The sequence below is a fragment of the Mustela nivalis genome, assembly GCF_964662115.1.
Source record: "Mustela nivalis genome assembly, chromosome: 8".
In the NCBI taxonomy this organism is placed as follows: Eukaryota; Metazoa; Chordata; class Mammalia; order Carnivora; family Mustelidae; genus Mustela; species Mustela nivalis.
Window position 1 is genome coordinate 38,409,314 of NC_139027.1, and position 25,886 is coordinate 38,435,199.

General features: G+C 40.7%; 1 protein-coding gene across 2 annotated transcripts in view; it reads left to right on the forward strand.

Moving 5' to 3' along the window:
- The first annotated feature begins 339 nt into the window (after nucleotides 1-339).
- EIF2AK3 (eukaryotic translation initiation factor 2 alpha kinase 3) overlaps nucleotides 340-25,886 on the forward strand; it is a 65,590-nt gene continuing 40,043 nt past the window's right edge. The window contains exons 1-2 of one of the 2 annotated variants that reach the window (XM_082745418.1): nucleotides 340-972; nucleotides 12,237-12,366. In XM_082745418.1, coding sequence (XP_082601544.1) covers nucleotides 668-972; nucleotides 12,237-12,366 — 435 coding nt within the window. In that variant the 5' untranslated portion in view covers nucleotides 340-667. The remainder of the gene's footprint in view (nucleotides 973-12,236; nucleotides 12,367-25,886) is intronic. The other variant, XM_082745419.1, reaches the window with a different exon arrangement.

Here is a 25,886-nt window from a genome sequence, read left to right on the forward strand (position 1 = left end):
ACCAGGGACTCGCCTCCTACTCCCGCTTTCATCTGGGATCATCCACTTCCACAGTCAGATTCGGCCACGTATTAAGTGCCGCTTCCAACCAATCAAGAAGAAGTTACCTCAGACCTTTGGAGGGGCATCCACTTCTACCAATGATCTTCGAGTCTTCTCTAGCGCCTCATTTTTTAGGGGCGAGGCCAACCGCAGCGATGACCAGTCTGCTCCAGGGAAATGTAATTCGGGCAGCGGAGCCTACCAATCAGGAGAGGGGATTGAGGGGAGGGGCGATTCTCATTGGTAAGCGCGTCCGGAAGAGGGCCGAACCTCGGGAGACGGCAATACGATTTGATTGGCAGGCGTGATGTTGACATCCGGGGAAAGCCCACCTTCTCCAAGAGGACTAGCCTAGGAATCCAGAGTGACGGTGGCCGCGGCCAATCACGGGGGAGACGCGCGGAAAGTTTGTTCAATGGGAGATGACTGAGGGAGGCTGTCACTCAGGTGGCGGTGGCGGAGGCCGGGCTAAGACGTGGCCGGTGGAGCTCCGCTCAGCTGTCCAGGCCGTCGGGGCGGCGGCAGGGTGCCCAGCGCGTCCTCGTCCTGGTCAGGCGCTTCCAGCAGCGAGAGGGGCAGGCGCGGGCGGCTGCACCTCCATGCTCGCACGCGGGGCGGGACGCTGATGGAGCGCGCCACCCGCCCGGGGACGCTCGCGCGGGCGCTGTTGCTGCTGCTGCTGCTGGGACTGGCTGCGGGCGCCGTGGCCGCGGGGCGCGCCTCCGACCTACCCGCGCCGAAGGCAGAGACGGCGTTCGGCCTGGGGGCAGCGGCCGCTCCCACTTCTGCAGCGCGGGTGCCGGCGGCCGGGGCCGTGGCTACGGCCGAAGTGACGGTGGAGGACGCGGAAGCTGTGCCGGCGGCCGCGGTGGAGCAGGAGCCGCGGGACCCCGAACCCGACGACGAGGCCGAGCTACGACCGCGCGGCAGGTGAGCCACTTGTTTACGGCACGTGTGCCGCGGAGGACCTGGGGTTCGGGGTCCTCCCCCTCTGCTGTGGTCTCTCTCAGAGGATGGACAGCTGGTGACCCGGGAGCAAGCGCGGGGCCGCGTTCCCATCCCCCGGGCCAGCGATGGGCCTTTTCTCCGGTCCTTGCTCGCAGGCAAAAGCAGCATATTCAAATGTGTCCGGAGGGTGGATGCTCAGAGAATGGAGCGCAAAGATGGGAAAGAAACGTCACTTTCCCTCTTTTTTTGTTTTCGAACTTTATTCGTGTTGCAAGGACTCCCTCCCGTTTTCCTTCTTCCATGAGTCATTCGTATCTCTGCTGGGTTGACATCAGTTTGGGAAAGGGACTTTACTATGACATTTCTACATTTCCATTTCAACCTTTCAACCCTGTAGTGGCCCCTGGACCGGGGGTGAGGGCAGTATTTCTCGAACGGAGATCTGCAGAACATCTCCATCAGAATCGCCTTGGGGTGCTGGTTAACTGTACAGTGTTTTAGGCCCCACCCCAGTGGTACTGAATTAGACTTTCTTGGGGCAAGAACCTGAAATCTGCAAGTTTAACAAGCACTCCAGGCAGTTCTTGAACGCACTGAAGTTTAAGAGCTGCTGGTAGGTCTTGAATTTTGGCAGTTCTTTGATATTTAGAGGGCTTAAGGTACCTAGACATTTAAAATAGGGTTGTCTTGGTTAGTTTGCTTAGCCTCCTTAAAATGTTACTGCAAGGTACGTGTTTTTAAACACTTTTCAAAATCTGGACACAAATGTAAGGTATTTTAATGCTAAAGTATTTTGCAGGCAGTTAATCTCAGCACAACTGGAGAGAAAGTGATGTCCCTCCCATCTAACAAATGGGGGGATAGAAGGAGCATTCGGTAAATTAAACCAGAGTGGGCTAGAATCTGGATTAGAACGTATTGTAAGTTTATAATGTAGCAATTGCTAGATCCCAACAAGTTAGATTTGATTTTCAGTTAAATATCAGAACCTTGATCTATATACCTGGTGACTACTAAAATTGGATAAGTACCAAAATTTTCTAGGCACTGTATGAATGCTTATGTGTAGATATTTTTTTCCTTTAAGTAGCACATATTTGACCATATTTTCATAGATTTTGCTAAGGGATTAACATTCCTGGAAGAGTGTTTTTGTTTATCTTAAGTGTCTGAAGCCCCTGCTGGAAGTATGTTACATGAAGTAAAGTGAGATGTTTCATTTTTCTTGGAGTACAGACCCACCCGCCACAGGAGCTTACTGGCACGGACAACCCACAAGATGCCCCAGGGTTAACAAAGGTTAGGCAGACGTCCCTGCCTTCCAGGAGGAGGGTGTTCCCTAGCAGTGAGGATTGACTGAAGAGACCCATAAGGACAGGACAGAGCAGAAGTAATGCAAATGAAGTGCCCTGACTGTCCCAAGGTTTTTGTGGTGTTCCATGGGTGGGGTCTGCGGTAAAGTAGGTAAAAAAGGGAAGAGAAGGCTGTGGCAGAGTGAGTTGGTTTGTGAAATGTGAGTAGGATCATAATGAGCAGACACTGGACTTGAAGAAACAGCAAGAGAGGCACAGAAGCTAGAAAGTATGTTTAGGGAACATTTTTGTTTGTATTCCTCTGTGTGAGTGTGCATGTGTGTGCTCTGTGTATGTGAGGGAGATACAGACATGCACATGTGTGTTGGGCAGGGAGTTGTGGAAGATGAAACTAGAACAATAGGTTAGGACCAGATCGTATGTGTCGAGTCTTCACACCAGTAGCATCGTCATCACCTGGGACGTGTTAGAAATCAGAAGCCAGCGAGCCCCAGACCCACTGAAGGAGTATATGCATTTTGACAGGATTACCAGATGATTCCCAGGCACGTGACAGTTTGAGAGTTATTGTTTGAGAAGTGTTGTGTAGGGTATTTTGAATGCAAGGTGCAAGGTCTGATTACAGTTTGTTGTTAAGTGGGTCTAGGACAGGAGAGATTTGAAAGATTTGAGGCAGAATCTTGGTTCTTAGCAAATGAACTGATTCCTCCTCAGTGACGCCCCCATCCACAGATTGAGCTGGGATGGTCAGAAGATGGGAGCACACATGGGAAAGCGGGGAGATTGAGGAGAGCAGGAAAGAAAAGGTCATGGGCTCCTTGTTGGACACGTGACTTGAAGGTACAGGCAGGCCATCCAGAGGGAGAAATTTGGGAGGCAGGTAGAAGAGACCGACTGTAGTTGGAGGGGGGGGTCAGGGTAAGGAGGTGAACGTGTGAGAAAGAGAAGGCTCATGATGAGACCTTAATGAATGCCTTAAATTTTAGAGAAGATGAGCCAGCAGAGGAGACAGAAATCCAGCTGGCGGGATTGGAGGGTCGGGTGAGGGCTGAGAAGAACGAGGAGGGATTTGGAGGTGAGCATACGTAAGAATTCAAGTCAAGCAGCAGAGACCCCTCAAATTGTAAGACGGTCAGGATTCTTCCTTCTAAAGCCCCACTTCCTCCTTCGGCCCTATTCAGCCTGACAGCAGACAAGTGTATACATTCAGAGTAAGGAGCCTGCATAGACTCGTTGAAAAAGAAAGGAATGGAGGAGGGAGTGGAGGTAGTTGAAGAGGATCTCCTTGGCAAGCAGGAGGACTACTTCCTCTTCAGAAATGAGAGTGAAAATAGAAGAGTTGGGCCTGGCAGAGCGTAAATGATCTTCTGCTAACAGAATTCTCTAAGAAGAGATAGGGGTGTGCCTGGTAGCTTGAGATAGTGTGAAAAGTTTGAGAAGCCTTGGATAAGTAAATTGATAGTATCAACAAAAGATCAATATGCAAAGTTTATAAAACTTCTTCCTAAGTGCTCTTTAAAAAAGTGAAAAACCAGAAACTGTCAGTGTTCCATAATAACAGACCAGTATCCTGTTTGTTTAAAGGAAGAGGATTAGGGGAGCAGACATGAATTAACCAAGCATTTCTCACAAACAGCTGTGAAGAACTATGGTACTTGCAAAACTGTTTTAAAAAGAGGGAGGTGGGGAATTAAGGTCGCTCTTTTTGCATGTTGTCTTTTGATGCCCAGGAAGCAATATAGACTTTCTGGTTCATTTTTCTTCCCTTGATGGAGTTTTCATTGGTTTTATCCTAACTTCTTTTCTCTACATATCAAGAGCATGGGAATGAGTGAATAAACATTTTTTTCTTTAAAAAGTAGCTAAAATAAACTTGTTTTTTTCTGATAGCGGCCTTGTCAGTGCTTCTGTTGAACGTTACATTTAGTTGAAATTTAAATGGGATGCTCCCTAAGGAAAGCTGGGAAGAAAGTTGCAGTCTCGCCTCACTGCTAGATTTGTGCACATTGGCATAGTTAAGAATTCCCTGTTTCCTGACTCCAACGCAGACCGGCAAATTGCTAAGTGTTACTTGGGGTTATGGGGTGGGCATCTTCATAGTGACTGCCTCTGATGACCTCAGAAGTAGTAAAGAACTAATTTTATCTTAACTGTCACACTAATTTGTAACCTATTTCTACCTCCCCCTGCCCTCCTTCTAATTCCCCTCTAACAACAGTGTTACTAAATTTAATGTTAATCTGTGCTGTTTCTTTAATTTGTCATCTGTGAACTGTATTCTTTGTATTTAATGAGATAACATGAAAATGGTTTGCAAATGTAAGATGATTTCATTTATTTCTCTCTCCTGTCTATCCTTTCACAAACTGATTGGCTGTGAGTCGTGGTACGGAATCTGGTCACCCTCAGATTCTCAGATTCATAATTAGGCTTTTTTTGTTTGTTTGTTTAAGCTAATATACCCATTGAATAATAGAATTTCAGCATACAGTGTTGAAAGAGAACTCAGTCATCTGGTCCCAGTACTGCTCACTTTTCTGACCCCGACTTTTAAAGTTAACTAGAAATCACATTTAAAGAAGAATCAGGGGGCTCCTGGGTGACTCGGTGGGTTAAGCCTCTGCCTTTGGCTCAGGTCATGATCAGGGTCCTGGGATCAAGCCCCACATCAGCATCATTGGGCTCTCTGCTCAGCAGGGAGCTTGCTTCCCCCACCCACCCCCACCCCACCTGCCTCTCTGCCTACTTGTGATCTCTGTCAAATAAATAAGTAAAATCTTTCAAAAAATTAATTTAAAAAAAAGAAGAATTTATGGATAACTTTCAAGGCAATTTGTAAGCCAAAATAAACCTTGAGGCAAGTAATGAATTATCCTTCCTGTCTACAGTTGTCTTTTTAGCTTTATTGACACCTGGGCTCTAGATATGATATGTGAGAGGACTGAGGAGACTCCTTTCTTTATTCCAACTCTGAAGCCTTTACACACCTAGGCATTTTGCAGAAAGAGACTTGGTCTTCATCAGCTGCTGTGAGCTGTAGCTCCAACACACCTCTTCACTTCTTAAATACTGCCTGAGAACTTTCATCTGATTTTTTCCTCTTTTTGTGAGAGAAAAGCTACTGAACATTTTTGCAACAAATTATTTTAAAATACAGGGAGGAGAACTTGTAAGTTACAGAACTAAATGTGTGTGTGGGGGGTTAACTTTGTTTTTTATTTTTTCACACTGTTCTGTTTGCAAATGACCATTTTGATTAAAAATCTTTCCTAGAACAAAGTTGAAAATGTGTGTCCAAAATTGTTTTAATCTGATAGAGAAAGAATATATGTTGCTCAGGTTGTCTATAACATTGAAAACTTAAATGGTATTTCTTTAAGGTATAGCTGATATGTCAAAGTTACACAGTCTATTTGGTAGTATTTGACATGTTTGTTTTGATTTGGGGCAGGGTTAGTCTTGTGATATGTTTAAATAAAGGAAGTTTGATTTGAAGATTTACTTAGTAGGTGAGGACTGAGAAGTACAGTCCAATTAGTACTAGTTGGTTTTTGAACAAGAACATATGCTTTCTTGACTAACAGCATGTGTTTAGATGGAGGATTCTTGGCTACATCTATCAAAAAGCGGGTTTAACTAAATCACATTTTTAATTTTCTAGAGCTTTTTCCCCTCTCCACCTCTCTCCAAAGAACGAAAATGAGAAATTTAAAAATAAGCAGTTATTAATGTAGAAACTATTCACTCACTGTAATGTTCTCCTGTCACCTGCTTCTCTTTCACATGGGAAATTTTTACAAGTAGTAAGCCTCCTTTAGAATTATTGTATCAAAGAATTCAGCATCTACTTCTCAGACTCTTGATAAACTTAATTGTAAATAAGCAGGTATTCTGGGTGACTTAAGTCAGAGTGAACAATTTTTTAAAAATAGGATCTTCGTTGGCATAAGGTCATTTCTGTTCGGTTGAGGGTAAATCAGAGCAGTAACAGGATAAATGGCTTCTTGATGAGAATGAACAAAATGCACATTATAGTAATATAGTAGTCACTACTTAATGAAAACTTACTGTTAACAGAATGATAGAGGTTTAAAAACCTAAATTCATGCTTCTATCTAAAACCTCTTATTTGGTGCATGACTTGAGCAAGTCACATCTTTTCACATCTTTCTCAGCTTCTGTTTTTTTTTTTTTTATATGTATCATAGTGTCTGCCCTACTAAGATGTTTCATTTTCATTCAACAAACATTTATTGCACTTCGTTTAGGGACTAGGCACTGTTTGGTGCCTTAAGTAGATAAATGGGCCGCTGAGCTAGCCCTTGAGCCTTAAGTCTGACAGGGAGATCATTGTGTTAAAGAATTAACTACACGAGAATGGATAGTGAGTGACATAGGAGTAGTTTGAGAGTAAAGACAATGGAAGTATCAAGTGAGTGAGTCCTTGAATGTCAAGTGTCAAGGCCAGTCTACGCAGCAGAGCCCAGAGCAGTGATTTCTAAGCCAGGGCTCCTGGACATCTGTGGATCTGCAAAGGTACAATTGGGGATCCATGAGATTGTTAGTATTTTTAAATAACTGAACGAATTGGATATCCAGTGAGGAGAAGGCTAATAAAACAGTCAAGTTTCTTGGCTTTGAACTAGAATTATATCGAACTTAATATAGTAATCTTAGCTATGTCTTCTCAGAAATCTTCAGTATTTTGATTGGTACATAAATATTTTCTCTAGAAATGGGGGAGTTCATTAGAAATAATGTTTATTGGTTAAAATGAAATTGTTTAAGATGTGAGATAAAGGATAAATTAAAAAGGAACTTTGTTGAAAATTTAAGAAACGTGTGTGTGTGTGTGTGTGTGTGTGTGTGTGTATGGCAGTAGGGTAGGGGATTTTGCCTGATTATGAAAGGCTCTATGTGGTATACCAAGCAGTGTGGCCTTTATTCTGTGAGCACAGGAAGCTTCAGAAGTTTATAGAATTTCTGTTATAGAAACAAAACTGTTGGAACTGCAGAGGGGACAGAGACCTGAGGCAGGAAAAGATGCCAGAAAGGCTTTTGAAGGTATTCTGATGAGAAGTGAGAATCAATTCTAGGGCAAAGGCAGTAGTAATGAAGAAGGACAAGATTCAAAAGCCTCAGAAATAGAATCAATAGTAGCTGACTGTTGTTTAAATGTAGAGTGTGAGGGAGAAGGTAGACTTGTTGTCTGATGTAAATGTTGAGTGACAGAGTACATGGAGAACTATGTAGGAGAGGAGATTTATCTGAACACATTGTCGGGTAACAAGCATGCCCTGCTGCAAATGCAGAACTAGAGCGGGGAGAGAGTCAGTGGACTGTAAACACCATATAGGTTTGGGAGCTGTCATGTTACAGGTGAAGCTGTGGGCAATGGCTAAAGCCAGAATTCCATGGCCTGCTTCCTGGAGTTTGAGAGCGCTAGGAATGATGGGATGAAGGGAAGTGGCCTTGTAGAAGCTGGAGTAAGGAGAAGGTCTAGAATAAGGAGCCCAGCACTTTTTCAGCTGCTGCTGCAGACAGATTTGATGAGGAGAATGGATCTGGCAGGAGGAGTTTGTTGAAAACCTTGAGAATGGCTTTGAAGAATTGGGTCATGCGTAAGAGAACAGTGCTTACTGTTGAATCATCCAAACAAATGCCTTTGTAAAGTAGAGCAAGGTGTAAGGAAGAGATAGAAGTTTCTAAAGAGTTTATTGGCAGAGTTGGCCAATAGGCCTTCTTCATCCAGGTAATAGATTATTCTTTTACTCAAGGAAACAGTCCTTTGAGGTAAGTCAGTATCGGCCAACCTGGTCTTATTGCAAGACTCAGCTTGGATACTTGTCAAGCTCTGGCTCCCAAGCCCCATCTGGGGATGGGACCCAGGAATGTTTACTGGCTTTTAACAAGCACCCCAGATAATTTTTATGATCAGGCCAGTTTGAGTTATACTGACCCAGGGAAGTAGTCAGATCTTACCTGTGAGAAAGCAGGTGGAATGAAGCGGTGAGCAGAACAAGTGCATAGTCATGGGGATGTGAGCGCTGGTAGGATTTCAGAGCTATAGTTCTCTCCACAGGAAATGCTGCCTCTGCAGTCCCGCCAATTCTTGAATATGTTAAGGGTTTTTATCTTGTTCATAGAAACCTGAAAATGGAGCAAATGGATTGTGGGGATATAAAATGGCCTTATAGTCTCCCTATTTGGGGAGGGGGGTTCATTTTTCTTCTCTGATTGATGTTTGTTTTGAACATTCAGTGCTATCCTCTGTTTATCCCTGCATTCAGCATTGTCTGTCTACTTGATACTTTTCTCAGTTGGTAGTATGTCCGTGAGCATCTCTCTCTTAGAATGTGATTAGACGTAATAGTCTAAATCGTAGCATCTTTTACGCCCTGTCATGCTGCTCAATTTCAGCCACAGCAGAAGGGGTACTTCCTTCCAGAGACATGCTTGGGAAGGTGCCCACAGTGAATATTATGGCTAGCTTGTAGCAGACGAGAAAGTGAAGGGGTTTTTGTTTGTTTGTTTGTTTTAATGCCTGATGGAGTTGTAGGGTATTTACTCTTATTCCCATTAAGAGAGTTAAAAGAATTAAGGGTACCCCATTCAAATCTAAGAACCAGATTACATTAAGTATCAAAAGCAGTTAAGAGAATAATATACTTAATTGTTCCTGCCCCTATGTTTGTATTTCTTTTGTTACTCAAATTTACACTTATTCTCTAGATATAGTACAAAATCTAAAACTATCTTGTTTAAAAAAACAGAACTCTTGACTCAAATGCAGTAAGTTGTCCGTGAAAGAATCGTTAGATGTTAAACTCCAAGTGACTTATTAAAATGTAGTTTTTATATACACAGACACATATGCGTATTTTATTGTTGGATTTTTCTTTCTTTTGAAGATGAGACCTAGAATTTTACCATTCTCTGCTCAGAAAAATTACATACTCAGAAAAATTACAGGGTTTTGTTTTTCTTGTTGTTGTTGTTATAAGTAGAATGGCTAGGGTGATAAACAATGTTCATTCTGAATTTAAAACAAAAAATAGTATCTGAAGTGTTGCAGTGATCTAAATTTTTCATGGGTTAACACTGCTTATGCTAAGTTTTATTTCAATTAGAGTGGTTTTCATTAAGCCATTTATTTGTGGTTAATGGTTACTGAACAGAATAATTAGACATTTCTACAGTGGTACTAGGAAAGAGTTAACTTGGTTCGGAACCTTGGATCATTAACTTAATTAGATTCTGTTGCATTTATTTGTAAATTGGCACATCTAAGGTATGAATTTTTTATGCCCTTCATTATAAAATAATTTTCTTCCTCATAGTATCCATCTTCCCGCCTAGTTCCTGCTCTCTCTCTTTAGAAAGCAGGGTAATGTGTGGGGAGGGTAGTTGAGTTGTTCCTTTTATTTTGGTTAGTTATCTAAAATTACTAGAATTTGTAATATGTCAAAAATCTTTATTTTCACAAATTAGACTTAGAGTTACCATTTGAAAAATTCAGAATGAGAATTAGTATATAGTTGGGGAAGTAAATTAACAATTTTATTTATTTACTTGATAAATTTATTCATTTAATAAACAAGTTCTTTGAAAGGTTTCAAATGAGTTTATTGAACTGTTTTGTCTTGGTCAACTTATAGCTTCACTTTGAATTTGTATACATTGTATTTCAAGTGAAATAGAAAAGATGAAAGTTGTATTTTTAATCTTAAAGTGAAACATAAATGTGTGTATTTGGAATTTGGAATTTGCACAGCCTTTGAAGCAGACAAATATACCTAACAAATTCCTAGAACAACTGTATAACACATTCTTTCATTCAACAGATATTTTGGGTGGGCCTGTTATATATCTAGGAGAATATGTTCCAGACAGAAGGAATAGTAGCTGCAAAGGCCTTGAGGGAAAATCACAATGTGTTTGAGGAATTAGAGAAGTCATTCTGGAGAAGCCATTCTACCCTATAAGTCTGGTAGGCAGTTAGGTATGTAAGTCCAGAGTTAGGGAGAGATACAAATTTGAGAGTTGCCAGCATATAGATGGTATTTTAAGCTATGAGACTGGATGAGGCCATCAAAAAAAGTACATGTGGGTAGAGAACACTTTGAGAGACAGAAGCAGTGAGGAAGAACCAGAAAATAAAACTGACAAAGAGTAGCCTACAACTAAGAAACAAAAATCAGGATAGTACAGTGTACTGGAAGCCACACAAAGAGTATGTCACATGAAAGGCAGGAGATGTTGCTGGTCAGGTGCTGCTAGAACAGGTTAAGTGAACTGAGACCTTACCTTGGGATTTTTCAAGATGAAGGTCATCTCAATGACCCCAACAAGAACCTTTCAAGTGAAGTGGCAGAAGCAAAATCTTGATTAGAAATAGTTCAAGACAGAAGAAGGGGAGAGGATTTGGAGACAGAAAGTCTATGAACTCTTTTAAGGAGTTTTGTTCCAGAGGCGAAATGGAGTGGTTTGGAAGCTTAGAGGGGGGAGAATGGTTCATTTTGTTTAACTGGTTTGGTTTTTAGGTTGGGGAAAATAATAGCAGGTGTGAACATTGAGAGGAATGCTCTGGTAGAGGGGAAATAATTGATATAAGAGCACGAGGAGAGATGTGAAGACTGGCAAATAGGGATCTGCTGTCTGGGCAGAAGTGTGGGTAGTACATGGGACCATGAACAATTCACCCGCAGTAATTGGAGGAAAGGTAGAATGCATGGGTCCAGGTAGTATAAAGAAAGACTTGGAAGTGACGTTCTTTTGATTATTGCTGAGATGAATGAGCTTGGAAGAGCTAGTGTTGGAAATTCAGGAGAAAGGAGAAATAACATAGTTTAACCTAGGCCTTTGGTTGAGTAGATAGACCAAGGTAGTATGCTGTGATGGTGGGGGAGCATTAATAGCCCTTTTCACATTGGTGGCCATGATTAAAGTGAGTCCAGTCAGCATGTTTGTGTTTTCCTTTGGCCACATTCAACTGCACGGAAGCAAGAGTGAGAAAATGCAGATCATTGAATTTAACCAGGGTTGGAGTTCTGCTAAGTGTGATGAGTGAGGGGCCAGGAAGTGGTCAGAATGAAGGACTGTGGGATTTAAACTCAGTAAAAAAAAGAAGTGAGGGCCTAATGATGGTGCAGCTTAGGGTAAAAGTGTCAGATTGATGGCTTGTATGCTCTGGGGCGGTCAGAGATTAGTGGGAAGCAGAGGAAATGAGCTGGAAAGGCATTGGTGGCAGGGGCTGGAATGCTTGAAATTTCAGTGGGGCAGGGGAGTTGTGGCAATTGGTAATGCCAAGGGCTAGGACTTTGCCATGGCAGTGGATGAGGCAGGGTTAACAGATAATGAAAACTCAAAGGCTGTGTTAATAGTTACAGTTAAAACTGGGAGCTGAAATCCTCAAGGAGGGAGGCTAGTGACCCAAGGATCAGTAGACAGTTACTGGGAGGGGTAGTGGCGGGAGCAATCTGATCCTGAGGATTTGTAGAGAGGAGAGAAAGAAGGTGGTCTGAAAAGTGGTCTCTTTGCTTTGGAAGTGACGTTCTCAGGAAGATCCAGGTTTCTACTCAAGCAAGAAGGCAAGTGAATGGTTTCCGGTTTCAGGGATTGGGGAAAGGAAGAAGAGGACAGCACTGGGAATATTGAATTCCATGTGGGAATTACAGTGTGAGAACGGGTGGTGACGCAGGAGTCTGGGGCTTTTTATAAGTGACATAAACAGATAAAGTCCGTATTACAGTGGTCTTGGTGGGCTTTAGACCAACAGCGATAGCAAGACTGCAAGTGTTGTGAGGAGGTGGCGCTTCTCCCCCAGCAGCCAGAGGTCTGAGGACGGCCTGGTTTTCTTTCCAGTGTATACTGTAAGTGCTTGATACCATTAATACCTTTTAAACTTTGTCTTGTTGATTTTTAAATTTATAGATCATTAGTGATTATCAGCACTTTAGATGGGCGAATTGCTGCCTTGGATCCTGAGAATCATGGTAAAAAACAGTGGGATTTGGACGTGGGATCCGGTTCCTTGGTTTCATCCAGCCTCAGCAAACCAGAGGTAAGAATTTTCTATTAAACTTTGGTTCAAAAACCTACAATGAGCAGTTGCTCATACTCGTAGTATGTATTTGCTGGTACAGCTGGGGCTCAGGGCCTGATGGCCTAAGTGTGAGGCCAGTCTGCCTTTTATGAACTTGATCACCTTCTGGCAACTACTTAACTTTTCTGTTCCTTAGTTCCCTTCTTTAAAATGAGCGGCTGATATCATCTACTTCTTAGGATGGTTTTGAATATTAAATGAGTTAATCATATACATGAGTGACTGAGAATGCTACCTGTTATATCAATCAGTTTAGCTCATTATCTGAGCTGTAATTTGATCATCATTTCTTCCCCCTTATTATCACAAGGTGCCTAGGAATAACAAAACAAATATAAGTAACTTATTAACTGCATCTTAGTTAGAAATACATACTGCAAAATCCCATAAATTATTCCCTGCTTTTTGCCTTAAGCATACATCCTAATTGTAAGCATGAAATTTTCTAAGAATTTGATTATTTGCAAAAACAAAAGGAGAGCTGGTGCATCTAAAAACTCGACTGACACATGACCTCAAGACTTGGGCAGCAACTTAGGTCCTCAGAACTTTAGTGTCCTCATCAATAAGTAAGGACACTGCCTACTCTGTTGAGGTTCAGGGTGGGTTAAATGAGTGTTTATTTTTCTCACCTTTTATCTGGACTCTGATAGATGAAGTTTCTATCCTCTTCTAGAGCCTTATTCTCTAGTTTAAATCATTAAACTAAGTAAGTCCCTCTTTTGGGTTATAACTGCTAACATAGAAGCTGTCACCTCTGTTTTCCAGAATACCCTCAGCCTTCTATCTAACCAGTCTGTTCCTCTGGGACACTCTCTCTGGGTGTTGTTGTTGTTGTTGTTTTTCTCTCATCATCAGTTGTTCCCTTTCAGAAAGCTTTCTAGAAGCCCCTGGGTGGCTTAGTCAGAGAAGCATCCAACTCTTTATCTCAGCTCAGGTCTTGATCTCAGGGTCATGAGTTCAAGCCCTGCATTGGGCTCCATGCTGGGTATGGAGCCTACTTAAAAACAAAACAAAACTAAAAGCTGGTATCAACTTTGAAAAAGACAAAACCTAACATGAGGGACTTAAGAATGACCTGATTAGTGGTGATGGAATTTTCTGATGGGAATACTGCTACCAGTACCCCATCTGCTCTTCTGTAAACTCAGCCTGGATGCTTTCCTTGAGCACCCAAGCAGATTCTTAGGGAAACAGCACTGCCCACCTCTGTGTATGCTAAGCCCTGACAAGGCTTTCAGAGTACTTACTATTTATCAAACCATACAGTTTGCTGAAAATATCTGTGAAGAATACTGAACTTCTGTTGTATTGTGAATTATTAATATAAATTAATATAAATAGCAATTTTATTATAAATTACATTATTAAATTTGAATCAGGTATAATATTCAGATGAATTGCCATTTAAGCTAAACATTCATTGATTTGTGTTCTGCTGGGATTATGCTTGGGTATGCATATTTTGCTTTATTTTTTAAACTAGATAAAAAAGATGATCAACAAAATCAGAAGATTATAAGCTGTTTACATCTGAGGTAATATTATGGTGTGTCTTAGTGGTACAAAGCATGTGTGTGTTTGCAAAGTAAAATAGACACATGGACAAAAGATAAATTGCATGGTTTGACATAGTAGATGCAAATAGTTGTAATATCTTGAGTGCTATTGAGTGTGTTTAAAATATGTTAGCCATTTTTTTAAGTACAGTTCAACTTTCTCATTGTTCCTAGTCCATACCATTTTCTGTGGTTTATTAGGGCTCTCTTGTTTTAAGTGCCCTCCTTTCCACCCACTGCAAACCCCAGAGCCTTTGGCTAGAACACTTGTGAAATGTTGAATCTCAAGCATATTTGTGAAGTTTCATTGTGTCACTCTTACACAATAAATGAAAAGCTCACTGGCCGCCTTCCATGCAGGAGAAGAATCCTGAGGCCTCTTTGCATTATCCAGATTTTCATTTTCTATTTTATGGGAAAAAAACAGAAAATCTAAAGATACTGACCCTCTGGGGTAACATGACAGGTTTACTAGACTTTACTGCTACGCCAGGTTCTTAAGACCATTTCTTGAAACAACACTGTTTTCGGAGTTGTAATATACACCTTATGTACTTTACACACAGTATAATCCTCATAAAGATCCTCCTGAGGTTGATGTGTTGGTATCATTTTGTAGAAGAGGAAACGGAAGCTCAGAGAAGTTATCTGCTTGAAATTGCAGACTGGCTGGATGATAAAGCTGCAGTTGAACCCGGGCTTGCCTGACTGTGCTCCATTCTGCCTGCTCTGGGGCCATCTCCCCGTTGTGGGTACACCTCCGCATCACAAACTCAGACTGCTCATCTAGTAGAGCAGGGCTCCGACTGTTATGTCCCAGGACCCTAAACATTCTTAAAAATTGTGGAGAGTTCCAAAGAGCTTTTTCCATAGGTTATGTCTATCTAGACTTAAATCATGTTGGAGATTAAAAAAGAAATTTTAAAGACTTGTTATTAAATCATTTAAAAAAATGAACCCATTGATGATAGCATAAAAACATATTTTTATGAAGAATTGTTTCTTGTTTAAAAATATTTTAGTGAGAAGAGTGGTGGCATTGTTTTATACTTTTATAAAGCTCTTTAGTTTCTAGTTTAATAGAAGAAAACGGTTTTCATATCTGCTTCAACGCATTCAATGCGTTGTGCTGTTGTTTTGGTTGAACTATATGAAGAAGAAAATCCAGGCACATGCATATATGTAGTTAGAGAAGGAAGATGTATTTTAGAAGCCTTTTCAGAATGATTGGATCATTCTTTTTTGATACTATACCAAAACAAGTGGAAATTTCTTAAAGGTTAGTTGCACTGTTGGATCTGAAACCATATCAATGAACATTCTGTACTGGGTTACATCAACATCCATATGTCTGTCTTGCCTTTTACTCATGCATGATGTTCTAACATCTTTGATAAATGTTGATTCAACAAGTTATACAGATCTTCCAGATGTTGACCTATTTCTTGGTAGATAGAATATTTTAAAAATCAAATTTGTTATTATTACCACTGATCTCATCAGAAAAGTCTCTAAGTCCTGGAAAACTGTTGAGCTCATGCTGGTAGGGAGAGGTTTTCCCAAATTCTAATTTTCACTTGAAAACTTGAATTTTATCACAAATATAATCTGTTGTTTTCCTTCAAGTGAGAGGGTGACTTTGTATATTTTTGAAAAAAATACCGGACAGATACCCAAGTCTCATAAACATCTTTTTCCCCTCAGTTTTTTAAGTAGAAACAGAGCTCTGTGAACAGACAGTTCACAACTCGACCACACAAGATGTGTTTCATTCGGTATGTGGCAGGGTGCTCTTGCGTACATCCTCTGGGGGCATGCCAGAAGAGTAAAAAGATGTGTGCTCAGGTCCCGAAAGAATGAAATTAATACTTTCTATTGCTTCATCAGAACATTCTTAAGGGAAACTTTTCTCTTTCCCTTTTTCTTTTCTTTTTTTTTTTTTCTTCTTGCTCTGAGTATATACCAGTGAAAAGTACAATGACTGCTAGTTTGGTGCTTGATTCTCTTGATTTTCGTGCTAAGGCACCAGCAGTTTTAGTCACCATTGCTTTTTCTTTTTCTTTCCTTTTCTTTTTTTTTTTTTAAGTAGGGCATGGAGCCCAGCATTGGGGCTTTAACTCATGACCCTGAGATCAAGACCTGAGCTGAGATCAGGAGTCAGACGCTTAACCGCCTGAGCCACCCAGGCGCCCCTAGTCACCATTGCTTTTATATCCTCAGTGCAAATATCACTGCAGTAAGGAAGCAAATAACACCTGAGTAGCAAAGCTTCTTAACTCTGTGCACCTCTAAAAGCATATGCAGACCACAGTTTGAGAATTGCTGATCTAGTATGGGATAGAAATATTATAAGAATATTTGTGTAAGATGAATAGGAAAGTATTGTGAGCTTGAGTCATCTGTTCCTCAGCAAGGTATGCGTTGCTCAGCATCTACAAGTTGTGTTCAGAAGTTGGACAAAATACCGCAAAAAGGACGCGTGGGTGGCTCAGTCGGTTATGTGTCTGCCTTCAGCTCAGGTCACGATCCCAGGGTCCCGGGATGGAGCACCAAGTTGGGCTCCCTGCTCAGCAGGGAGTTTGTTTCTCCCTTTCCCTCTGCCCCTCCTCCCCACTCATTCTCTCACTCACTTTCTCTCACTCTCTCAAATAAATAAATAAAATCTTAAAATACCACAGAAAGAAGATAAAAAATTGCTATTTGAAATGCCTTGAATATGATGCATAGAGCTATGTTACCTTTTTAAATGCACCTGATCCGGTATTTTATGAAGGGCCCTAACTTTTTGTGAGAAATAGTTAATTTTCTCTGTCTGAAGCCCAGTGTTTGGTACAGAGATAAAGGCAAAACCATCCAGATGACAGGAGGTAGATCCATGGCTCCACGTGGGGACCTCTGTATTAGAATGTTGCTCTTTCCATGCTTTCATCAAGAATGCTATGAAGAGGAAACAGATAAAACCTAGAAGATCAGGGAAGATATATTCCCTGTGGAGCAATTAGTAAAGCCACTTATTAATCTAATGAAAAGGATTTGATAGACTGTGTAATAATTTTTTAAACTTTTATTTATTGAGCAATCTCCACCACCCCCATGGGGTTTGAATCACAACCCCAAGATCAAGAGTTGCATGCTCTTCCAACTGATCCAGCCAGGTGCCCCAACTGTATAAAAATTTTTAAGTTACTGGGGCACTTGGGTTGCTCAGTTAATTGGGCATCTGCCTTTGGCTCAGGTCATGAACCCAGGGTCCTGGGGTCCAGTCCTGGTTTAGGCTCCCTGCTCAGTGGGGAGCCTGCTTTTCCCTCTCCCTTTCCCCTGCCCCTGCTCATGCTTTCTCTTGCTATCTTTCTTTTTCTCTCAAATAAATAAATAAATTAAAAAAAAATTTTAAGTTATTAATGATAGAGCAGTTGCTGATGAATCACATGTACTTTTGCTGAAATAATAAAGCCACACAGGAACTTCTTACACTGTGTAGGATTATGGAGGAGGAGCTTGGATTCAGGATCTTGAGTTCTGGAATGTCAGGGTTCTTCAATTAACTGACTAGATGGCCCAGCTAAATCCTTCAGTTCAACAGAGCTTTAATTTCCTTCTCTGTAAAATTATGGGATTGTACTAAATCTTAAAGATTGCTGCAACTTCAGGGATCAAGTACCATCAGAGACATGATACATGTAAGTAAACTATCTAGAGGGAGTTTTCAACTCCCCGCCCCTTTTTAAAAAAAAAATATTTTATTTATTTATTTGACAGATAGAGATCACAAGTAGGCAGAGAGGCAGGCAGAGAGAGAGGAGGAAGCAGGCTCCCTGCCTAGCAGAGAGCCCAATGTGGGGTTCTATCCCAGGACCCTGGGATCATGACCTGAGCCGAAGCAGAGGCATTAACCCGCCCCTTCCTTTTTTTTTAAACTACATTTAAGGATTCTTTTAAAAACTAAATCACTTGGGGCGCCTGGGTGGCTCAGTGGATTAAAGCCTCTGCCTGGGAGCAAGCCCCACATCAGGCTCTCTGCTCGGCAGGGAGCTTCTTCCCCCTCTCTCTGACTGCCTCTCTGCCTACTTGTGATCTCTCTCTATGTGTCAAGTAAATAAGTAAAATCTTTAAAATAAATAAATAAATAAAGCACTCAATTCATTAGAAATTACCATTAGGTGCATATGTTATTGCCTCCTGGCCTGTTCTGATATGATCTTTAACCTTCTCTGATCCAAAAGGCATATAAAATACTGTATTATGTTGCTTTAGTGGGGTTTTGATTATGTCAGTGAAAAAATAAATTCCTAGAGGATAAGAGAGATTGATGGTTTCATTAAACAAGCATTTTACATTATATTTAGAATAGTCTGATGTTGGAAGGTTGAGGTATCTTGGGACACAGATCTGATTTGCCACTCTTTCCTCTTGATTAGGTATTTACAAACTTCCTCAAAAGAATAATGATAATAAACCAAGCTAAAACTGTGTGTGTGTGTGTGTGTATAAGTTTACTCCATTAGCTATAACAGATGTGCCCTAGGTTTTAAGCCTAATACTTACATAATAGTAGCTGAGTATTTTGTTTTTAATTTTTGAGAAGACCACCTGAGGTGAAATCTGATTTGCTTTCCTCTGGTAATTTATATGCAAATTAAACCTAGAAAAAGCATTGAGGAGGTTTGGCTGTAGTTCTTAATTGGTTGTCTTATTTTCTTTTTAAAGGTTTTGTTTATTTATTTGAGAGAGAGGGAGAGAAAGCTTTTATTTATTTATTTGCGGGAAAGAGAGAGAGCGAGTATGTGTGTGTGTTTGTACCAGCAGGGGGAGGGGCAGAGGGAGAAGCAGACTCCCCTTTGAGCAGGAAGCCTGGTGTGGGGCTTGAGCCCAGGACCCCAGAATTGCAACCTGAGACAAAGGCAGACACTTAACCAACTGAGCTACCCTGGCGCCTCTCCTTGGTTGTCTTAAAATTTTGTTCTGTAAATTATTGGCATAGTTTTTCTTTGGGGTCTGTGGGTGACACTTGGATCACACTTCAAATCTAAGTAGATATAATATTCTTGAACTATCCACTTTTCTGTGTTTGGAGCACATTCATAAAAACACTGAGACCTTCCTTATCTTTATTTAGAATGCATGTTATAATTATATACATGTGAATAGTTTGTCCTTAGATAATACCTATACCTTTAGAGATACCATATTTGTTCTTTTGTTTCAGTTTTCTGTTAAAATGCCTTTTTCTTCCCCCTCTTAAAAAGAACAAACAACTCTATTATAAGTCTATAGTTAGAGTTTGGGGTTTTGTTTTATTTTTGGCATGTTTCTCCCCTAGGGACACCGCCTTTCTATTTCAGACAGGTGCAGAAACAGACAACTATGATGCTAGAGCTTTCCAGCTTCTTCCTCACCCCTCATCAGACTGCATTCATTGAGAAGGGCCTTCATAGGTGGGGGTGAGGAGAGCCTTTGAAAAGGGTATACTCTTAATGGTTAACTTGATTTGCTCACAAAGAATTCATTAGTCGACGGTGAGGATAGTGCTTTTATTAAGAGAAGATCCGTAATCTGTTTTAAAGATTCTCCAATTTACACTGAAAGGTGTCTGGTCATTTTAGTTTTTTCATTTGTGCATAAACCAGCACATTTTGGGCTTGGATCTATCCTTGAAGATTGCAATATATTTGGAAAAGTCACTCTCAATTCAGTCATGTAGCAATGCAATATGTAAATAATTGCTTAGGTTAATTGCTTTTCTTTTAATTATAGAAATGAAACAGTGCTTTGATTTAATTTTGTTTTATTAATCCCTTAGCATGGGTGAAAGCATTGCTGTGAACTAAACCAGTTTACTCTAGCATGCATGTTGCTAAATGAGAAATTGATTTGACCTTATTTTTTAGGAAATTGACTTCGCATGCATATTACCTACTTCATGAATGTATAATGATCTAAATGAAGGGAGAGGAAGTTACTAAAATCGGTGTTTTTCATTGTGAATGTGAAAAGTATGTCTAAAACTAACTTTTACCTCAGTACTTTTTGAGGTATTTTGTTCTATAGGTCGAATGTAGTTTGAGGAAAGAAAGAATGAAATAGGGGCACCTGGGTGGCTCAGGGGTGCCTGGGTGGCTCAGTCGTTAATCATCTGCCCATGGGCTCAGGTCATGATCCCAGGGTCCTGGGATCGGGCTCCCTACTCTGCAGGAAGCCTGCTTCTGTCTCTCCCACTCCCCCTGCTCGCTCTCTCTCTCTCTCTCTCTCTCTCTCTCAAATAAATAAATAAATAAGATCTTTGATTTAAAAAAAAAAAAAGAATGAATGAAATAGTCATTATCTCCTTGGCATCTCACTGCTCTGGGTGTTAATTCACAATCTTTGATGACAAGAAATAACCAAAAGGCTTCAGGATTTGTTTTTTCTTCAGCATTTCCTTTTTAAGAAAAAAAAAAAAAAAGTCTACATTTCCTCTTAAGCACATCACGTGGGATGCCTTCTCTAATACCCAGATCTACCGAAAGACCTCATAATCCCTCACGTTAGATCATCTAGTAGTTGATAACCGTGCCCCCTTCCTTAGTTTGTGAAGTATGATTCCCAGGAACACTTTACTTTCAACAGAAAAGCTTTCTTTTTTCTCCCTATCATGATAATTTCAAGGTTTTCTGGGAAATAAAAAAAGTATTTCCTTAGTACAGTGCTAGAACATTTTTTTTCTTTGAAAGTCACAGGAAGTCAATTCTGGCATCTAGTCATCTAGTTACTTACTGGTTTTTGTTTATTAAAAGTTAGCCATTTTATGTTGAATACACAGTGTATCATTTTTAAGGAAACAACATATGCAAAAATATGCCTGTTAACTTTAATATTGTTCATCTTTGTGATAAATAAAGTAGTTTACAATCCTTTAGAACTTCTACGTGATAAAGGAGCATTTAGGATTGATAGAGATTTCTGGTAAATCAAGACTGGTACAGTTTGGTGTATTTAATCCTTACATTGAATTCCTCTTTATTTACCTTTGAGGCTTTGTTTTTTTTAAAAGGGGTGTTGTAAATCCAGGGTTGGGAAAGAAATAATTGATATGGCATAGTTAAGCTTTCTGCTTTCTCCTTGAATTTACTTTTGGAGAAGCTATTTAAATGCTAAAAGCTTTTTTGCAATTTTTGAAATTTGGTGATCATGAACCATAGTTACTTTCTGAAGTTACCTTGTAGAGAATAAAGGAAGGTTCATGATGAATTCATAACTACTCAAATGAAGAGTTTATATTTTGTTTCAAACATTTTTTCTTTAATAAGTATACATATATATGCATATACACATGAATTATGTTAGAGATTCAGAGTAGCATTACGTATACATAACAACTTTTTTTTAATTATTATTTTATAGTGTATAAAGTGATACCAAAGCCATTCTTATTTAATCTTTACATAACCTTGTAAAATATTCTTTTTAAATGTTATTTTAGAGAGAGCGCGCATGTGAAGGGGGGTTGCGGATCCTAAGCAAGCTCCACGCCCTGCGTGGAGCCCAACTCAGTGCTTAATCTCAAGACTCAGATCATGACCTGAGTTGAAATCAAAAGTCAGTCACTTAATCTACTGAGCCACCCAGGTGCCCCATAAAATAAATATTCTTATTAGCTCCTGTTTTTCAGATGACAAAATTAGAGCTCAAAATGGGTCAGAGATCTGTCCAATATGATAAAGCCAAGACTCAAACCTAGATCTTTGGACAAGTCCCTGTCCTCTTTCTGATGCTTCATGCTTTTTTTTTTTTTTTTTGCATAGTCTTAAAAAATCTCCCATCATTCAAATATTTATTCTTTACAAGGGAAAAAAAGGAATTGTACAGTGGGGAAATCCAGCAGATACCAGACATCTCCTTAACGAAGTGATGAAGGTTAACATCAACGAAAAGAAGACTTACCATCCTTAGGAGCCTCCTGATACAATGCAGTGAGAAGGGTACAACATCACTCCTGTAGTTTTCTTGCCAAAAATGCATAACTTCAATCTAATCACGAAAAACCATTGGGCAAAATCACATTTAGAGACATTCTACAAAACACCTGACTGGTGCTCTTCAAAAGCCTTAAGGTCTAAGGCTTTGAACAACAGCAGGACTAAGGAACTGTTACAGATTGTAGGAAACAGAAAAATATGAAAATACAGTATGTAACCCTAGACTGGATCCTGGACCAGAAAAAGGACATTAGTGAAAATACTCGTGAAATTTAAATAGTCTATAATTTATTAATGACATTCTTCCAATTTCTAAATTTCAAGATGGTAACATTAGGGGAAGCTAGATGAAAGGTTTATAGAAACTCTTTGTACTAATTTGCAACTTTTCTCTCAATCTAAAATTATTTCAAATTACAATTAAAAAGAAATCCATACATTGGGGGAAAATTCCCAGGAGTTCCTTTTCTGGCAGTCTTTCCTAAAGAAAGAACCTGGAATATAAAAGATGTTCATCATAGCGTATTCATAATTTTAAAATTTAGAAACAACTTGTATGTTCCTTAAAATGTTGTTGGTTGTAGGTTGTTTCTAAATTTTAAAATCATGAATAACACTATTTTATGAACATTTTTTGTATTTCAAAAGGATACTGGTTAATAAATTATGATCTCTGGGCTCTTGGAATTAAACAGAACCTGTGTGCTGTTGATACTCCAGATACATCTCTGCTGATAGAGCTGATGGCTGACTTTACATCTCTATGTAGAGGAAGGTTTAAAAGTCACATCAAATCAGTATCTGCAACCTCAACCTCAGTCTTCCCTGTGGCTTAGGTGAAACCTACAAGTCATCCTTGAGTTCCTTTCATTTCACTGTCTTCCAGACTTGCTCCATTAACAAGTCCCTTTGCTCTCCCTCCAAAACATTCCATTGACCCATTTATTCTCTTCAGCACCATGGCTCCTCATGATGCAAGCCCCCACCACCTCCCTTGGACCACTGCACAGGCCTCCCAATTGCTCCCCTGTTTCCTCTGTTGTCTGCTCTCAGCAGTCTCCATGCTGCCATCTGAATGCCGTTAAAAGACTACATCAACCTGTTTCTCCTCTGCCTAAAGCCTCCCTATTACATTTAAAATAAGGTTCAACTTGCTTACCATTCCCTGCTGGGTCCTTCTGGAGCTGGCCAGACTTTGAGCTTTGGGCCTGTCCCTCGTCCTCTATTCTCCTCTCTTATGTGTTCTGCCCCGAGTGGCTTCATTCAGTATCTTGAACAACAGTGCTTCATGCTTTTTGAAATACTTCAGTACTTATGTATTTGCATTTTCTATAATAATAGTTATAATTCTTAATGTGCTTTACCCAGATTTGCTGAAAGACGTCATGTATATAGCAGACTTAGCATGCTGCTTAGCATATCGTGAGCACTTAATGCCTCTTAGACATCCCTAGTGGGGTGTCAAAGGTACCTGAACTTAACATATCCCAAACGGAACCCCTTTTTAGTGGGGTGGGAGTCTGGCAGGACTGTGCACTGTACAGCAGCGCCCAGGACACATGGTGATCCTTGCCCTCGTGGAACTCATGAAGCATCATGTGGAGCCAGCTGGAATAATTACAGTGTAAATAATGTAGTTGTGGCAACGGCCACATGCGTGGGTGGAATGAAGAGACTTAGCAAGGAGGCCTGGCCTATGTAGATAGGAGGCCAGAGAAGCCTTCTCAGAAGAGACAGTGTTTACAACCAAGATCCCATGAGGAGAAGGAGCTGCCCAGGCAAGAGGTGGGCAGAGCAGCAGGGAAAGACTGCTCCGGGAGAGGAAATGGCCTGTGTGGAGGCCTTGGCGGTGAGAATTACCGGAGGATGGCAACAAGCGTGCGGGCTGGGGGGTTGTAGGAGAGATGAGCCTGTTGAGGGAGGCCAGGGCCAGCTAATAACAGGGCCTAGGAAGCTGTGTTGAGTATTTGGGATTTTATCCTGAGCCATTGGAAACCAATGAAAGATTTTAAGTGGGAAAGATTCCTCCACATTCAAAATGGAAAGGGTTTCTTGACATTCTTTACTGCTTTGAGACTTTCCATGAGACTGTGATGAAGCAGATGGTTTCCTTGTGAGGCATTTGTATTACAAGCCAGTTATCTCTAACTATGGAAGTATTTATATTTATAAATCTTTGCAAAGTATTCACACCAACTAGCAGTTGGGGCAACCTGGAAGAAAATAGGAAAGTTCCTAAAATTCTGCTAAAACCGATCACTTGAAGCACTTTTTTCTCTGACTCATTGTTCTGCCAGAATTTTTAAATTTTAGAATTCTAGAAGTTTGGGTATAGGTCACCTTCTCACCCTATTCTCTTTCAAGGAGATTGTGTCTCTGTTCCTATGACAGCAGCAATTCTTATTTTTCTCTCCAGCCCAGACCTTTCCTCTTAGCTGCAGACCTGTGCAGGCAAATGCCTCCTTAACGTCTCTGCCTGGAGAGCTCTCTCAGGCACTCAGAACTCACCTTATGTAAACATACTCCTGTTCTTCCTTTCTGTACCTGTTTTTAAGTCACTCCTAAATCCTCCTTTGGTCTTAATTTAATTCCAGAGAATGTCAAAATCCCTTTCTGTTCTGACCTTGGAGGAATTGGGACAACAGGGATAGGAGTGGAGAAAAGCAGGAGGCCTGTGGATCCCCAGAGAGGAAGAAACATCAGCTGTCTGGGGACCAAAAGACACACCTTTGAAAATAGCCATGGAGGGGCAGCTGGATGGCTCAGTCCCCTAAGTGTCTGACTTTGGCTCAGGTCCTGATCTCAAGGTCCTGGGATTGAGCCCCGTGTCGGGCTTTATGCTCAGCAGGGAGTCGGCTTCTCCCTCTCCCTCTGCCCCTTCTCTCCCCTTGCGCTCGCTCGCTCTCTCTGTTTCAAATAAATAAATAAAATCTTTAAAAAAATAGCCACGGAGACTGAATTTGAGGATCAAGTACAGTAAGTTAATGTGGGGAGGTTTTTTATTTTTAAGATTTTATTTATTTACTTGACAGAGATCACAAGTAGGCAGAGATACAGGCAGAGAGAGAGAATGGAGGAAGCAAGCTTCCTGCTGAGCAGAGAGCCTGATGCGGGGCTCAATCCCAGGGTCCTGGGATCAGGACCTGAGCCGAAGGCAGAGGCTTTAACCCACTGAGCCACCCAGGCGCCCCAGTGTGGGGAGTTTCATAAAACAGTGTAGTGTTGGTTTTGTCCAAGGTCACACAGCAAGTGACATGTAGAGTCAGGGACCCAGAAATGAAGCTGGGTGAGGTGCACTCATTACCGTGTGCACACAGCTCCATTTCATTTGTTGGATGCCTGCTGTAGCCCCATGTTAGCAAAACAGCTAGCATGGCCAGCAAAGTAATTGTTCAGAGAAAAGGGGATTTCCATCTAATAAAAGTCAACAATTTAACACTTCCAGTGGAATGCTTTTCTTGTACTTGACATCTTCCCAGTCTTCGTGAATTTTATCTTTTTATTCCTTGAGATCATCATTGGAAGCATCAACTCTTGTGTTATTCTAGAGATGCTTAGAGTTCTTGAGGTGGGACAAGTTCTTGAGATGTGCCCCTTTAGTGAATATTCCAGAATAGTTTTTTCCTGTCCTTTCTCATAGCCTTTGTTCCTTCTTCCTTATCTGTACTCTTGACAGGTCTGAGTCTTATCATATGCTGTTTATGACCCCTTTTGTTCACCTTCTCTTCCCTTTTAACTTTATTGCTTTTTAGCTTGTACTTGGGACTTGGCTTTTGTATCTCTCAAGACCAGCGTACTCTTTTTCCCTCTCTCCTGGTCAGGGAACACTGGATGCAACTCTTTAGATTTGAAAGGATTTAACGTCTGAATCACCCCTTGAGAAAATAATAGTGTATGTAAATCTAGCTTCCAAGGCTACAGGAGAGAAACTTCTTATTTATAGAAAAACTCTCATTAATAAATG